Below are 16226 nucleotides of genomic sequence, written 5' to 3' on the forward strand. Positions count from 1 at the left end.
CCATGATCCTGATATTACAAATGTTCCTCAATTTATAGTTAGAATGCTGAGTCTTAGGGAGATCTGGTAGTTTGTCAGGAGGGAGAGGGACTCAAGTCCTCTGATTCTAGAGGAATCAGGTCCTCTGCTTCCATGCACTTAATCTATACTGTGACACCACAAGCAGTCTAATGATTTCAGCTGTTACTGTTCTAGAGGATTTGAGCAGAGTAATCCGTCCTAAGCTGTTTCTCTGTATCAGGATCTTGAACAAACTCTACCCCCAAGAAGGGCTAGGTTGTGAAGTCCAAAACAAAAATGAGGATGGGAAAACCGAGCTGACTCCCATCTTTTAGAAAATCAGGTCTGGACACCATAATCATAAGAGTTAACTGGAAGTTTGTCCATATTCAAACACATGTTAAAAACAAATAGTCCCATTTGCATAATGTAGTCTTCTTTAATGGTAAGAATTTAAAAGGGTATTTTTAAATTCTATGCATTGAAATTAATTTGTTAACAACAATCATAGTTCCATAGTCTGGATTTATAAGGAAATTAGAACCCATTAAAAACTAGAAATGTCATAGATTACACTAAATGTATTTCTTGGGTAGTGATCTACCCTCATTTACATCATCACCATGAGACTGGAAAGGATGAGGAAATTTTCTGGACTCAAGAACTCCCAACTCAAAGCAGTTGATGACTGTTTAGAGCATCCGAAAGCAACACTTAGATCATGAAAGTAAGTCTATGTCTCAGTGTAATGGGATGAGAAAAGTGAGGATTGGGAGGTATAAGGAAAAGATGTAATAAAATAGAAGAGGCCCAGCCAGCCTGGCTCAGTGTTTGAGCAGCAACCTGTGAACCAGGAGGTTATGGTTCGATTCCTGGTCAGGGCACATGCCCCAGTTGTAGGCTCAGTCCCCAGTAGGGGGTGTGTAGGAGGCAGCCCATTAATGACTCTCTCTCATCATTGATATTTTGATCTCTCCCTCTCTCTTCCTCTCTCTGAAATCAATAAAAACATATAAAAATAAATAAAATGGAAAATATTTAAAATAAACTTAAGTAAAAATGTGGAGTATCTGTAATATTGCAAATTTGGGGTGGGAAATATATAACAAAGACTGAAGGGTAACATGGATAAGTTAAAAACATGAAATGGTTAAATAATGGGTAAAGGAAATTTTCTCTACTCACAACCAAATATGTGGTGTTTTCCCCCATACCAACCAACCAGTAAACCAATATTTTCTAAATATCCAGATATCAATTTGATGCCCTATTTTAAAAAATCAATTGTGACACTAAGGAGGTTGTGTCAGACTTCACAGGTTTAAGGGCTCAGTTCCACAAGACTGCTTTCACTTCAGATACCAGTTGCAAGTAATGGATCCCCACATTTCTGTCCAAATGGCTATAGTCAGGGTTCCCACAACCCCTTCCCAGCTTTGAAAATTTTCTGGAATGGCTCACCAGATTTATGGAAACATTTATTTACATTTACTAGTTTATTATAAATTATAGAAAAAATACAAATTAACAGTCATATGCAGAGATACATAGCTCGAGGTTTGGAAGGGTCCCCAAGGCAGGAGCTTCTATGACCATGATGTTGGAGTGCACCACCCACCTGGCATGTGGATGTGTTCACCAACCTGGAAGCTCTCCATACCATTGTTTAAGGATTTTATGGAGGCTACCTGGTCATCATTAACTCAATCTCCGACCCCTGTCTCTTCCCTCCCAAGTACAGAGGTGGGTAGAAAGTTCCAAGCTTCTAATTTTGGCATTTCTCTTGACCAGACCCCATCCTGAAGCTATCCAGGAGCCCACCAAGAGCCTCTTCATTAGAACAAAAGACACTCCTATCATCCAGGAAATTCTGGGGGATTTAGGGACTCTCTGTCAGGAGCAGGGGCCAAAGACCAAATACTAGAACAAAAGATGCTCCTAGCACCCCTGTTACTCAGGAAATTACAAGGGTTTTAGGAGTTTTGTATGAGGAGCGGGGAGCAGAGACCGAAGATATATTTCTATTATGTAGCAGTCCACCCGGGACACCTCACAGCAAAATGATAGTAAAAGCCCAAAGATACTGGCACATTACTAGAATCCCAATCAGTCAATAATTGTTCAGTCCATCATTATATATGAAAATGTCTCCCAGGGTGAGACTCTCCAGGTTTTCAGACTTCCATTTGATGCTAAAAGCAGGAGGGGCACCAGCAATCTATGGCTTCCCCCTTTCATTATCTGGTATAATTGAACTAAGAGACACTATCACCTTTTGCTCTGAGCCTATTTTGAGGTATTATTGTAGTACAGTATTGGGTTTTTGATAAACAACATTTTCAGTTGTTCTGTAAAAATTCCAGGTGTATGCTTATTCCCATAACATCTCAGAACTTTAACTATGTGAACTCTGAAGTTTGGAATGTAAAGACTAGCATCCCTCTGGACACTGTGGATTCATATCTTAGAGCTGGCAGAGTGGATCCAGGCCTTGAAGTCATTTTACAGGTAGATATGGGATAGTCATTCATTTCAAAAATATTTATTGACCCTTGATTATATTATAGCAACTGAGTACACTGAAGATATGCTGATGAATAAAACAGAGTCCTCATGCAGTTTAGATTTCAGTGGGGGAGACACTAGAGAATAAATAAGCATTACAAACACAGAACATAAGAAGGGGTGTGGAAGAGACAATTGGGTTAATACGGTTTTATAAAGGGTAACTGTGAGATGTGGGTGGTGGTACCTTAGAGTGACAAGAAAGGCCACTTGGAGGAGGTGATGGTTGAAAAGAAAGTTGAAAGATGAGAAGTGCCCATTTATATGGAGAGTGAGGGGAAATCAGTGAGTGCAATATCCTGATGATCTCAAGAAATAAGGCCATGGGAAACCAGAACAGAGGCTCGCAAAAACATCATGAGGAGCTTCATAGGCCATGGGAAAGTGTTTGAATTTTATTCTAAAGGGACTGGGAAGCCGTGAAATGGTGATTTAAAAAGGTCTTATCTACTGTGAGTAGTTATTTTTAAAGATCACTCTGATTGTTGTATGGTAAATTGGTTATAAAAGGTAAGAGTGGGAACTGGGGACCAGTGAGGTTAATAGTCAAGATCTAAGATGATGGTACATTGGGCTAGTCAGTTGCAGTATAGTTAGAGAGAAATTAACCTATTCAAGATGTAGTTTAGGTAAAAGACCAAAAGGACTTGCTGATAGATTAGCAAAGATTAAAAAAGAAGTTGAGGAAACCTCAGAAAATTTTGGCTTTGATTGTTCAGAGGATGTGAGTGGAATGTCACAATTAGCTGAGAAAAAATGATTTTCCAATTATCTATTGCTGCATGACAAGTCACTCAAAACTTAGTGGCTTAAAACAAAACAATTCTTCTGTGTTCCAGTATTTTGAGTCTGAAATTCAGGTTGGGCTTTGCTCAGTATTTCTTCTCCACGTGAAATTAACAGGAGCCACTTGGTGATATTCAGGTGCATCTGGGCATGTGAGAGAATCTAAGGTGGCTTCACGCAGAAGCCTGGCACCTTGGCAAGGAAGGCTGGAAAGCCTCTCCTTCTCCATGTAGTCTTGGAGCCTTTCCATATGATTTTACCAGCAGAGTAGCTGAATTTCTCACATGGTGGCTCAGACTCCAATAGCCTTAGAGACTAAAAAAAAAATCTGCAGTGTTTCCTATGACCTAACCTCAGGAGACCCAGAACATCATTTCCACTGTCTTTTATTGGATAAATAAATAAATAAAATCACTAAAGCCAGTCCAGATTTAAGGGAAGGGAGGGAAATTAGATCATATCTTTTAGTGAGAGAATAGTAAAGACTTTGGAACCATCTCCAATGTTCCATAATCCCTCTGACCACAATTATTTATGTACTTTCCACCTGCCGAAATACATTTATACCCTCCTATGTTTCCCCAAAACATTATGCCATTACAGTATTGGCATTGGGTCTATCATCATGAGATCTATATCAGACATGAGTGAGGTTCCTTGGGCACAATTCCTCTTGCTTTGAAGACCTAGGAAATAAAGAGGCAAGGCATATGAATATGACCCCTATACATCTATCAGGCACTGTTGAAACAGGGGTAGAAACACTGTAATAAATACAGTACTCCTTTTCATAAAGGGAGAATGCAAGAGTCACATAGCAAGAATGGCCCATGGAAATTGCAAAATCCGACTAAATACATGTAGCCTTTTTAAAAAAAAGCAAGATCTAGTTCTACTTCCTGTGGCTCTTGGCTCTGCCTTCTGAGCTTATAGTTCAATCCTCTGAATCACCCTTCCTTTTACAAGAAAAAAAAATAGCCCATGTTATAGCTGAATAGTTTTCTTGGCCTTTTTCCTGCCCATTCTCAGTTGAGAGTCCAAGACCTCACTTTGCGCTGTTCCTTGCAGTCCAAGCTGGTATAATTTCTCAAGAACTCTGTGAGATATTACATCCTCATGCCTTATTTATGTTATAACTGGGAGTTTGTACCTCTGGATCCCCTTTACTCATTTTGTTGACACCCTAACCGCCCTCACCTCTGGAAACCATCAATCTGTTCTATGTATCTATGAGGGTTTTTTTTGAGCGGGGGCAAGTTGTTGGTTCATTTGTTTGCTTTTCAGGTTCCACATATAAGTGAAATCATTTGTCATTCTCTGACTTATTTGATTTAATAGCTTCAAGGTTCATCCATGTTGTTGCAAATGGCAAGATTTCATTTTTGATGGCTGAGTAATATTCCATTGTATATATGTACCACATCTTCTTTACCCATCATTAGTCTATTGATGAACACTTCAGTTGCTTCCGCATCTTGGCTATTGTAAATAATGCTGCGTTGAACATAGAGGTTCATGGATGGTTTCAAAATGTGTTTTTGTTTTCTTCAAATAAACACCCAGAAGTGGAATTGCTAAATTACATGGTAGTTCTAATTTTTTTTTTGAGGAATCCTCATACTGTTTCCCATAGTGGCCGCACCAATTTACAATCCCACCAACAGTGCATGAGGGCTCCCTTTTCTCCACATCCTCGCCAATGCTTGTTATTTCCTGACTTTTTAATAATAGCCATTCTAACAGGTGGGAGGTGGCATCTCATTGTAGTTTTGATTTACATTTCCCTGGTGATTAGCGATGTTGAGCATCTTTTCATGTGTATATTGGTCATCTGTATGTCTTCTTTGTGGAAATGTCTATTTAGACCTTCCGCCCATTTTTTAATTGGATTGTTTTGTTTTTGTTAGTTATATGAGTTCTTTATATATTTTTTATATTAACCCCTTATTAAATATATTATTTACAAATATTTTCTCCCATTCAGTAGGTTGTCTTTTCATTTAGTCGATAATCTCCTTTGCTGTGCAGAAGCTTTTTAGTTTGACAGAGTCCCACTTGTTTATTTTTTCTTTGGTCACCTTTGCTTTTAGAGTCATATCTCTCAAAAATCATTGCCAAGACCAATGTCAAGTAGTTTTGTGGTTTCAGGTTTTATATTTCAAGTCTCGAATTCATTTTGAGTTAATTTTGTGTATGGTGTAAAATCGTGGTCTATTTTCATTCTTTCACCTGTGGCCACCGAATTTTCCCAGCGACATTTATTGAATCCTTTCCACATTGTGTATTTTTGCCTCTTTTGTCATAAATTAATTGACCATATATATGCATGGATTTATTTTTTGGCTCTCTATTTTGTTCCATTTATCTATGTGTCTGTTTTTATGTCAATACCATACGGTTTAATATAGCTTTGTAATATAATTTAAAATCAGGAAATGTGGTACCTCCCACTTTGTTCTTTCTCAAGATTGGCTATTTGGGATCTTTTGTGGTTCTATACAGTTTTAGCATAGTTTGTTCTATTTCTGTGAAAAACGCCCTTGGAATTTTGATAGGGATTTCATTAAATTTGTAGATTGCTCTGCATGTATGGACATTTTAACAATATTCTTCCAATCCATGTGCATGAAATATCTTTTTATTTATTTGTGTCTTCAAATGTTTTCATCAGTGTCATAGTTTTAGTGTAGAGATCTTTGCCCTCCTTGGTTAAATTTCTTTCCGGATATTTTAATTTTTTTGATGCAATTGTAAATGGATTGTTTTTAATATTTCTCATTCTGCTAGTTCATTATTAGAGTATACAAATGCAACTGATTTTTGTTTATTGATTTTATATCTTGCAACTTTGCTGAATTTGTTTATTAGTACTAACAGTTTTTTGGTGGTCTTTAGGGTTTTCTTTATATAATATCATGTCATTTCCTCTTAGAATGCACTTAGTAAGATAAGATGCTGTTGAAAATGGACACTGTCTTAAATGTTTGGTGGTATAATAACCTTAACTAATGGCAGAGCACAACTTTTAACCTTTAAAAGACGGCATTTAAAAGACAGCATCATACAAACTCCATATATTTTCCAGGATCAACTGTACAAATAATGGTTTCTTTCCTTTTGCTTGTAAAAAAGAACGTATATGCTTAGGTTTCTGAGTATTTAAAAATATACATATGAATAAAATTTTTAAAGGATTACAACAGATTAGGAATTTTTCATGTGAACCAATATGTAGTTCTAACAATAAATTTAATGTTATTAAAGGTAACTCAATATCCACCTCAAGTTTACAATATGATATCAGAAAATCAACCCCCTACCTTCACTAAAATGCTCCATACTCACTAATGACATATGGAGAAATATATTTAGACCACAGACACTCAATTTTCTTTCATTGTTAAATTTATATTATGATGTCAAATCCTATCAAATATTAAGCTTCAGCAAGAAAATAATTTTCTGTCAAGCACTCTCTTCAGAGCCCCCTTAATCTCCTTGTTCCTGAGGCTGTAGATGATGGGGTTCAGCATGGGGATCACCACCATATAGAACACCGACAGCACCTTGTTCTGATCAGTTGTATAGCTGGACTTGGGCATCACATATATGAACATGGTGGTCCCAAAGTACAGACTTACTGCCGTGAGGTGGGCCGCACAGGTGGAGAAGGCCTTGTGGCGCCCCTCGGAGCGGATGTTCAGGACAGTGGCGAGGATGCAGATATAGGAGACAACTATGACAAACACCGTGCACACAATGATGGAGCCAGCTGTGAAGGAGGGGACAGCTGCAGGAATACTGCTCTCAGAGCAGGAGAGCTCAACTAGCGGGGCAAAATCACAGAAAAAGTGATTGACTCGATTTGATCCACAGAAGAGTAAAAAATAGTAGCAAATAGTAAAGGCGCAAGCATTGAGAAAACTACCTACATAAGCCACTATGAGGAACTGAATGCAAACATGTGTGGACATTTTGGTTGAATAAAACAGTGGTTTGTGGATTGCCACAAAGCGATCATATGCCATGATGGCCAGAAGCACGCACTCGACTGCCCCAAAGACAGCGGTTGAACCAAGCTGGGTGGCACATCCATGATAGGAGATTGGATTTCTCTCCACCAGGAAGTTGACAAGCATATTGGGTGTGACGGAAGTTGAAAGACATATGTCAGCAAAAGCCAAGTGACTGAGAAAAAAATACATAGGATGATGGAGCTGAGAAGAGATTCTGATAAGAATGATTGTGCTGAGGTTTCCAGATACGGTCACCAAGTAGATACACAGGATTATCATGAAGAGGATGACTCGAAGGATTGGGTCATCAGTTAAGCCCAATAAGATGAAGCCTGTCACTGTCGTGTGGTTCCCATCTCCCAGGGAATCCATGAGATAAGGTAGCCGCTACCAAACGAACCTGTGATGAAACATTACTTGAAAGAAGTTACACATTTAATGATTTCATTTTCATTAATACACATATGGGAAGTAATTATAAATATATTTATGCATCAGTGCATATTTACATGCAATTATGAGTCTCTCTGTCTTTTAAAAATTATTTTAGCAAAAATCCCAGAAGTATTTCTTCAAACAGTATTATATATATGTACATATACACATTTCCACATATGCACTTAAACTGGCTTTGAGGTTACAGAATAAATGATATAAGACAGGTGAGAATAGCAAAAAAGACCTGGTAAATATATACTAATCCAAATATTGTTTGTAATACATATTATAACAAAGACTTTAACAGTAATAGCTAACATTTACTATATGCTTACTGATGGAAAATATAGGGCTAAGGATTATATATATATATATATATATAATCCTTAGCCCTATATATACACACACACACAGTCTATTTAGTTGCCCATAAAAAAATATTAATACTCATTATTGTTTTATACTCATTATTGTTTTATAGATGAGTAAACTGAGTCTGAAAGAGGTTAATGTAACTTCACAAGGTTATGTAGCAAGTTGTGGATTTAGTATATGAAGCTCCAGAAGTTTAACTGCCCCGTTCCTTTAGTATTTAACAAATGAAGTGAAATAATATGTAACATGAAGTCGTGCATCTGTCAATGAGTGGACAACAGATTGTCCCTTAAGCCTTCTAGCCATTAGGAATAAAACAGACACATGGTTATTTATCTATTTCACAATATCTGTCAGTTAAATAAAGTTAATTTTTTTCAAAGGAGGAATAAAATTGTTCCTGATACTCATTCAGATAAGAATTTCAAAGTAGGGTTATAAATGAGATTATCTATTGTAAAGTTATTAGATTTTTTTTTTTTGAAAAATATACCTTTATTGATTTCAGAGAGAGGAAATGAGAGGGAGAGAGAGAGAGATAGAAACATCAATGATGAGAAAGTCATTGATCGAGCCCGAACCCCAATCGCCTGGATCCTAGGTCGATGCTCAACCGCTGAGCCACGCCCGGCCGGGCTAGATTTTTTTAAGTATTTGAAATTTATAAAATTATGGTTTTATCAAATAATTTGTAATATCGATGTAATTATGCAAAAAGCATGCATGATTGATATTCAGAAGATAGTTAAAATATGTCAAATTACTTCCTACTTTAACAATATTTTCTAATTAAAGTTTTGTAAAATGAAATAATATTATTCTCAACATAATACGTAGCTGAATAAAGTGTAGCCTAATAGCTGAAAAAGGATCACCCAGCTTGTGGTCAAATGGACCCTCATCTCCAGATTTTCTGACTTTATATCCTGAGCTTTGTCTGCTGTGTTATTGTCTTGAAGCTAAAGCATTTAGACCCATAAACAAAGTCAATCTTTCTGCAAAGACATTTACAGTACCTTTCAATTTTTAAACCTTGAATTTAAATCTTAAAATTGTTACATATTATTAATTCAGGGTATCTCAACAATAGTGAATTAATTAGCATAACTGGAGAGTGCTGAGTTTGGATAGTGTTGAAAGACCATATGAGTTTCTGTTTTATGGGTAGATAAACAGGAATCCTCATAACTTAGATTATGCCCGTTTACATGTGAACTAATGGTGGAAACAGCAGTTCAGCCAAAGTTGCTTACTCACTAATTGCTTAATTACATCTGCCCTGTTTCCCAACTATGACTTGTGAATACAGATATAATATTAGGGAGTAAAGTGTTCTCAAATAGTAAATGAAAATCAATAAATACATCAGCTTCATTAACAAAAGTCGAAATCTCACCTTGGAATAAGAAATCATTCATCTTTCAATAACAGATCAGAGTTATTGTGGTTATATAGTGATCTTTGATTTTTGTTTCCATTGGGGATAAATCTCTAATGATTCTAGAGCTTCAAGTGAGAATTCAAAATCATTATGTAGCATCATTATGTTCTGTAAGGGATATTGAGCAATTCAATTCACACAGCAAAATACAACTAATCTTTCAGGATTCTGTCAATTCTCAGGTGGTCAATTTATTGTTTTTCCTCTATCTAGGTATTCACACATAGTTATATAACCTTCATTTAATAATTATTAGAGTATATATAATTTGTCTAGATAGATATTGGTTCCAAATTGACTTTGATATTTTGATTATGAAATACTCAGTACTAAACTTAAGATATAAAAAAATAACCTTAGCTTTAGCCATTCATATATGTTTCTTGCTGAGTATTTTGTATATTGATATCTTAAGGTATGCCATTACTTTGGGGAAATACGAGGTGAAACGATGTAAAATTGAATTTTACGTAACAAAAATTTTTTAGACATACTCATTAATTATAATATCAAATGTAAGACAATGAAAGTTTTGAAAGTTGTATAGAATGTTAAACCAAAAAAGGTTTGTATGACTTCCAGATAAGAAATAGTCTCTCACTGTCAATAACCTCAAATGTTGCCTCTGGAGATAGTGCCTTATGGTGTAGGTGAATGGTGGTGGAAACAGGTATCTTCAACCCTAGGATTCAATCTTACCTAATTCTCTTGTTAATCCTAATTTTATTTCTTTAATTTTAAAAAGATTTTTATTAAAATATAGTTGGCATACAATATTATATTAGTTTCAGATGTGCAACATAGTTATTCAACATTTATTTACCTTACGATGTGATCACCATAAGTCTAGTAATCATGTCACCATACAAAGTAAAATATTATTAACTATATTCCCTGTGCTTTATATTACATCTAGGTGGCTTATTTTTATAACTGGAATTTCATACCTCTTATTCTCCTTCACCTTTACACCCATCCTCCCCACACACACACCAGCAACCACTAATCTGTTCTCTGTATCTATAAGTCTGTTTCTGTATTGTTTTGTTTTTAGATCCCATGTATAAGTGAAATCATATGGCATTTGTCTTTCTCTGTGTGACTCATTTCACTTAACATAATACCCTTTAAGTTAATCCATGTTGTCTCAAATGGCAACAGTTCATTCTTTTTTATGGCTGAGTAATATTCCATTATATATATGAATCACATTTTCTTTATCCATTTATTTATTTACTTATTTATTTATTTCCTCACCCGAGGATATTTTTTCCATTGCTTTTCAGAGAGTGGAAGGAGATAGAGAGAGAAGCATCAGTGTGAGAGAGACACATTGATTGGTTGCCTCCTGCACATGACCCAACCGGGGCTCTGGATTGAGCCTGCAACCGAGATACATGCCCTTGGCTGGAATCAAATCTGAGACCCTTCAGTTCATGGACCAACGCTGTAACCACTAAGCCAAACTGACTAGGGTTCCACTCACTTATTGATAGCACCTAGGTTGCTTCTGTATCTTGGCTATTGTAAATAATGCTGCAATGAACATAGGGGTTCATATATCATTTCATAGCTTTTGGTAAATTTATTGCAACATTTCTTCGCTAAACATTATAGAACATTGATGAGAGAAATAAAAAAGGCATAAATAAATGGAGTAAGATATACCATGTTCATGAATTTGAAGACTCAATATCATTAAGGGGCTGACTCCCCAAAAATTGATCTATAGATTCAATGCAACCACAAAATACCTCGAATGGCTGCAGCAATTTTGAGAAAAAGTTGGAGGAATAATGTTACCCAATATTAAACTATACTACAAGGCCATAGTAATCAAAACACCATGGTACTGGCATAAAAACAGACATATAGAGATCAATAGACAGAATAGAGAGCCCAGAAATAAACCCATGCCTATATGGCCAATAAATATTTGACAAAGGAGGCAAGGACATTTAGTGGGGTAAAGACAGTCTATTCAATCAGTGGTGTTAGGGAGATTGGACTGATATATGCAAAAAAAATGAAACTAGACCACCTTCTTACACTATATACAAGAATAAACTCAAAATGGATTAAAGACTTAAATGTTAGATTTGATACCATAAAAATCCTAGAAGAAAACAGGCAGTAAAATCTCGGATATTTCTCATAGCAGTACTTTTTTCTGATATTTCTCCTCGGGCAAGGGAAATGAGAAAAAATAAATTAGACTACATCAAACTAAAAAGGTTTTGCACAACAGAGGAAACCATCAATAGAATTAAAAGATAACCCACTGAATGGGAGAATATATTTGCCACTGACGCATCTGGTAAGGGGTTAATATCCAAAAACTTATAAAGAACTTATACAACTCAACACCAAAAAAAACCAACAATCCAATTAAAAAATGGGCAAAGGACCTGTATAAACACTTTTCCAAAGAGGACGTACAGATGGCCAAAAGACATATGGAAAAATGCTCAGTGTCGGTAATCATCAGAGAAACGCAAATTAAAACCACAATGAGATATCACCTCACACCTGTCAGAATGGCTACCATCAGTAAATCAACAATAAGCTTTGTCGAGGGTGTGGAGAAAAGGGAGCCCTCATGCACTGCTGGTGGGAATGCAGACTGGTGCAGCCACTATGGAAAACAGTATGGAGGTTCCTCAAAAAATTAAAAATGGAACTGCCTTTTGACCCAGTGATCCCACTTCTGGGAATATATCCAAAGAAACCCAAAACACTAATTCGAAAGAATATATGCACACCTATGTTTATTACAGCGTTGTTTACAATATCCACAATTTGAAAGCCGTGGTACATTTACACAATGGAATAATACTTGGCCATAAAAAATAAAAAAAAAAGGAAATCTTACCTTTGGGGACAGCATGGATGGACCTGGAGATTCCTATGCTAAGTGAAATATAATCCAGTCAGAGAAAGACAAATACCATATGAACTCAGTTATTTGTGGAATCTAATGAACAAAATTGACTGACAAACCAAATAGAAACCCAAGCATGGATACATGGAACAGACTGTCAGCTGTCAGAAGGGAGGGGTCTTGGGGGACTGGATGAAAGGAGGTGAAGGAATTTACAAAAAACTTACATATATATATAACATAGACACAAACAACAGTGTGGTGATAGCCAGAGGGAAAGGGGGTCGAGCGTAGGTAGAGGTCGGCAAAGCAGGGTTAGGGGTGAGGGGTGAAGAGCGGGGATAGAAAGAGAATTTGCTTTTTGCTTGGGGTTGTGGGCGCACAATGCATTGTACAGATGATGTTGTGTTTTTTGGGGGTTTTTTTTGAGTTGTACACTTGAAAGCTGTGTGGTTTTGTGAACCAATGTCACCCCAATAAATTCAATAAAAAATAAAATAACCTGGATCTCCTTGATTAAAGCCTAGGTGACATCAGTGCATGAGGATCTTTTTACAATTGTACCAATCTTAACCTCAAGGAACCCCTGCAAGTGAAAGAAAGTTGCTGCACATACCAGGAGGATGGGAAATCACACCAGTGGGCACAGTCCTTCTGCGGGGATTTTCCTGTTTCCCAGACCTACAGACTCTCCTTTTTGTGATGATTTTCTTCTGCTATGTAACTGTGCTAGTTGCAAATGTGTTCATAATGGTGACCATCAAGCTCACTCCCACATGCACTTTTTCCTCCCTGGCTTGTCGTTTTCAGAAAGCTGTGCCACTATGGTAACCATCCCCCTCATGCCAGTGGACCTGCTATCAGACTGCAAGACCATTTCTCTTCCTGAGTGCCACACAGATGCTTTTCTTCTTTGGCGTGGCGGGCAATAACTGCTTCATCATGGCCCCCACGTCCTGTGACCGTTACACTGTCATTCACGACCCGCTGCGCAGCACCATACTGATGACCTACAGGATCTTTCACTTCCTGATGGCCTATTGGATGGTTGGGTTCCTGGTTTCTATGTGAATCGTCATCACTGTATTCAAATTGTCTTTCTGTGACTCCAACACCATCTGTTACTTCTGTGATCCCTTCTGTGGTCTGCCTTGCTTGTGATTACCCTTCCCATCATGAAAGGAATGTGTTTGTGCTCTCTTTCTTTGTGTTGGTGGGCAGCTTTAACTTCATTTTGATTTCCTATGTCTTCACTGAGTCCGTAGTTGTGGAGATGCCCTCTGCCCAGGGGAGGTATAAGCCCTTTTCCACTTGCTCCTCTCACCTCACTATAGTGTGCATACACTATGGATTTACTGGCTTTGTTTATTGGAGGCCTAAGGGCAGTGACTCATTTGTGAAGATATGCTGATGGCTGTGACATATACAGTGCTGACTCCCCTGCTCTCCCCATAGTTTACAGTCTAAGAAACAAAGAAATGCAGATAGTCCTAAGGATGGTACTAAATAATATAAGTAGGTTTATCCCTCAAATGGTAAATAAAAAACCCCTGAACATTTAAAAAATGTATAGATTGTTGCCTCAGCTGGGTGTCTCAATTGGTTGAAGCATCAACCCAAACACCAAAAAGGTTGCAGGTTTGATTCCCAGGTGGGGCTATTTCAGTATCCTATGATTCATTTGTTATTTTAATTTTATCATTGACCAGTCATTGTCATTGGCTTGTTTTATTCTAATTTCCAAAAAAACCATTCCCCCCTATTAGATTATTGCAAATAACTTTATCTAAAACCAATGTATGATTCTGCCTTCCTTACTGGGCAAATTATGCCCCCCCCTTTTTAATACATATTGGGACAAAGAAAAATATTAGAACGATAATAATGAGTTTTGTTAGTGTGGCAGATTTATGTAATTCCTTAAAGTTATTCCTCTTGACCCATTGAATGGGGAGCAATAGGACAATATAGTTTTATCATGTTCAATACGTGTTTGTTTTTTTAATTTGCAGAATCACCTAAATACTCATCATTTATATTTAAATACTGGTGGGGGTGGTTTTAAGTTTTGTTTGTAAATAAGGTAACTGGACAATCAAGCACCTTTGGGAGACCCTGGCTTTACTATTTCATCAACCATTTCAAAATTAATTCTAAAAATAAACCCCTTGTAGGAAACTTGCACTTTGATTTTTCTTTATTCCAATAGAAAATGTAAATAATAAGACAATATAAGACTTTCCTAATGTCTAATATAAACTGAGCTATAACCAGAAAGAAATCCACATACATGTGAGCAAATAATTGTTGTCAAAGGAACCAAAAACATACATTAGAGGAAAGAAAGCCTCTTCATGAAATGGTGCTCAGAAAATTGGATGCAAAAGGATGAAATTAGACTGCTATTTGCCACCATACACAAAAAAAGTAGCATAAAATGAATCAACAACCTAAATATAAGACCTGAAACAATAAATTACATAGAAGAAAACACAGATACTTAACTTATAGACCTTGGTCTTAGAAAGGACTTTATGAACTTGACCCCAAAGGCAAGAGAAGTAAAGGCAAAAATAAATGAATGGGACTATATCAAACTAAAAAGCTTCTTCACAGCAAAAGAAATCAACAACAAAACAAAAAGGCAACCAACCAAATGAGAGAAGATATTTGCAAACAATACCTCAGATAAGGAACTAATATCCAAAATATATAAAGAACTCAACAATAAAAAAACAAACAATTCAATTTAAAAATGGGCAGAGGACCTGTACAGATACTTCTCCCAGACAGATGGTTAACAGATATATGAAAAGATGCTTAACTTCACAAGCTATAAGGAAAATGCAAATCAAAACCACAATGAGACACCACCTCACACCTATTAGAATGCTATTATCAACAAGATGAGACACAGCAAGTGTTGGAGAGGTTATGGAGAAAAAGGACCCTCACTCACTGCTGGTGGGAATGTAGACTGGTACAGCCACTGTGGAAAACAGTATGGAGGCTCCACAGAAACTTAAGAATAGAGTCACCATATGGCTCAGCAGTCCCTCTCCTGGGTATTTAGCCAAAATTTTTGAAAACATTTATTCGTAAAGATATATGTACCCCTCTGCTCGTTGCAGCATTATTCGTGGTGGCCAAGACATGGAAACAACCTAAGTGTCCTTCAGTGGATGACTGGATAAGGCAGATGTGGCCCATGTGTACAATGGACTCAACCATAAGAAAAGATGAAATCCTGTCATTTGCAACAACATGGGTGGATCTTGAGAATATCATGCTAAGCGAAATAAGTCAGCCAGAAAAAGTCAAGAACCATATGATTTCATCCATATGTGGGATGTAAAACAGAAAGCAACAAATAAACAAACAAACAAAAAAATCAAACAAAAAAACTCATCAACACAGACACCAGTATGGAGGTTACCAAAGGGGAAGGGGGTGAGAGGAGAGAGAAGAGGGTAAAGGGGGTCAAAATATTTGGTGACAGAAGGAGACCTGACTTTGGGTGGCGAGCACACCATGCAATATACAGATGATGTGTTATAGAATTGTACACCTGAAACTTACATAATCTTATTAACCAACGTCACCTCAACAAATTTAGTAAAATTAAAAAAAAAGAAGTATGCAACATACATTTGACAAGATTGAAACAACCTAACAAAAGTAACCTTCCTTCTTCGTCTAGGAAGGAGCTGGGTCATGTGAAGTA

General features: G+C 36.8%; 1 protein-coding gene and 1 pseudogene across 2 annotated transcripts; one reads left to right on the forward strand and one right to left on the reverse strand.

Moving 5' to 3' along the window:
• Positions 1-6794: 6794 nt before the first annotated feature.
• On the reverse strand, positions 6795-7739 carry LOC308565533 (olfactory receptor 5P76-like; the record flags this gene model as incomplete). Its single annotated transcript, XM_081154861.1, has 1 exon — positions 6795-7739. One exon carries the CDS (start codon positions 7737-7739, stop codon positions 6795-6797), a length of 945 nt encoding a protein of 314 aa, XP_081010987.1.
• Positions 7740-13278: 5539 nt separating this feature from the next.
• Positions 13279-14064, forward strand: LOC308565534 (olfactory receptor 10R2-like; annotated as a pseudogene). The gene has a single exon. The product of its transcript is annotated as an olfactory receptor 10R2-like (transcript).
• The last annotated feature ends 2162 nt before the right edge of the window (positions 14065-16226 follow it).

This window comes from Miniopterus schreibersii (assembly GCF_964146895.1).
Source record: "Miniopterus schreibersii genome assembly, chromosome: 12".
NCBI lineage: Eukaryota > Metazoa > Chordata > Mammalia > Chiroptera > Miniopteridae > Miniopterus > Miniopterus schreibersii.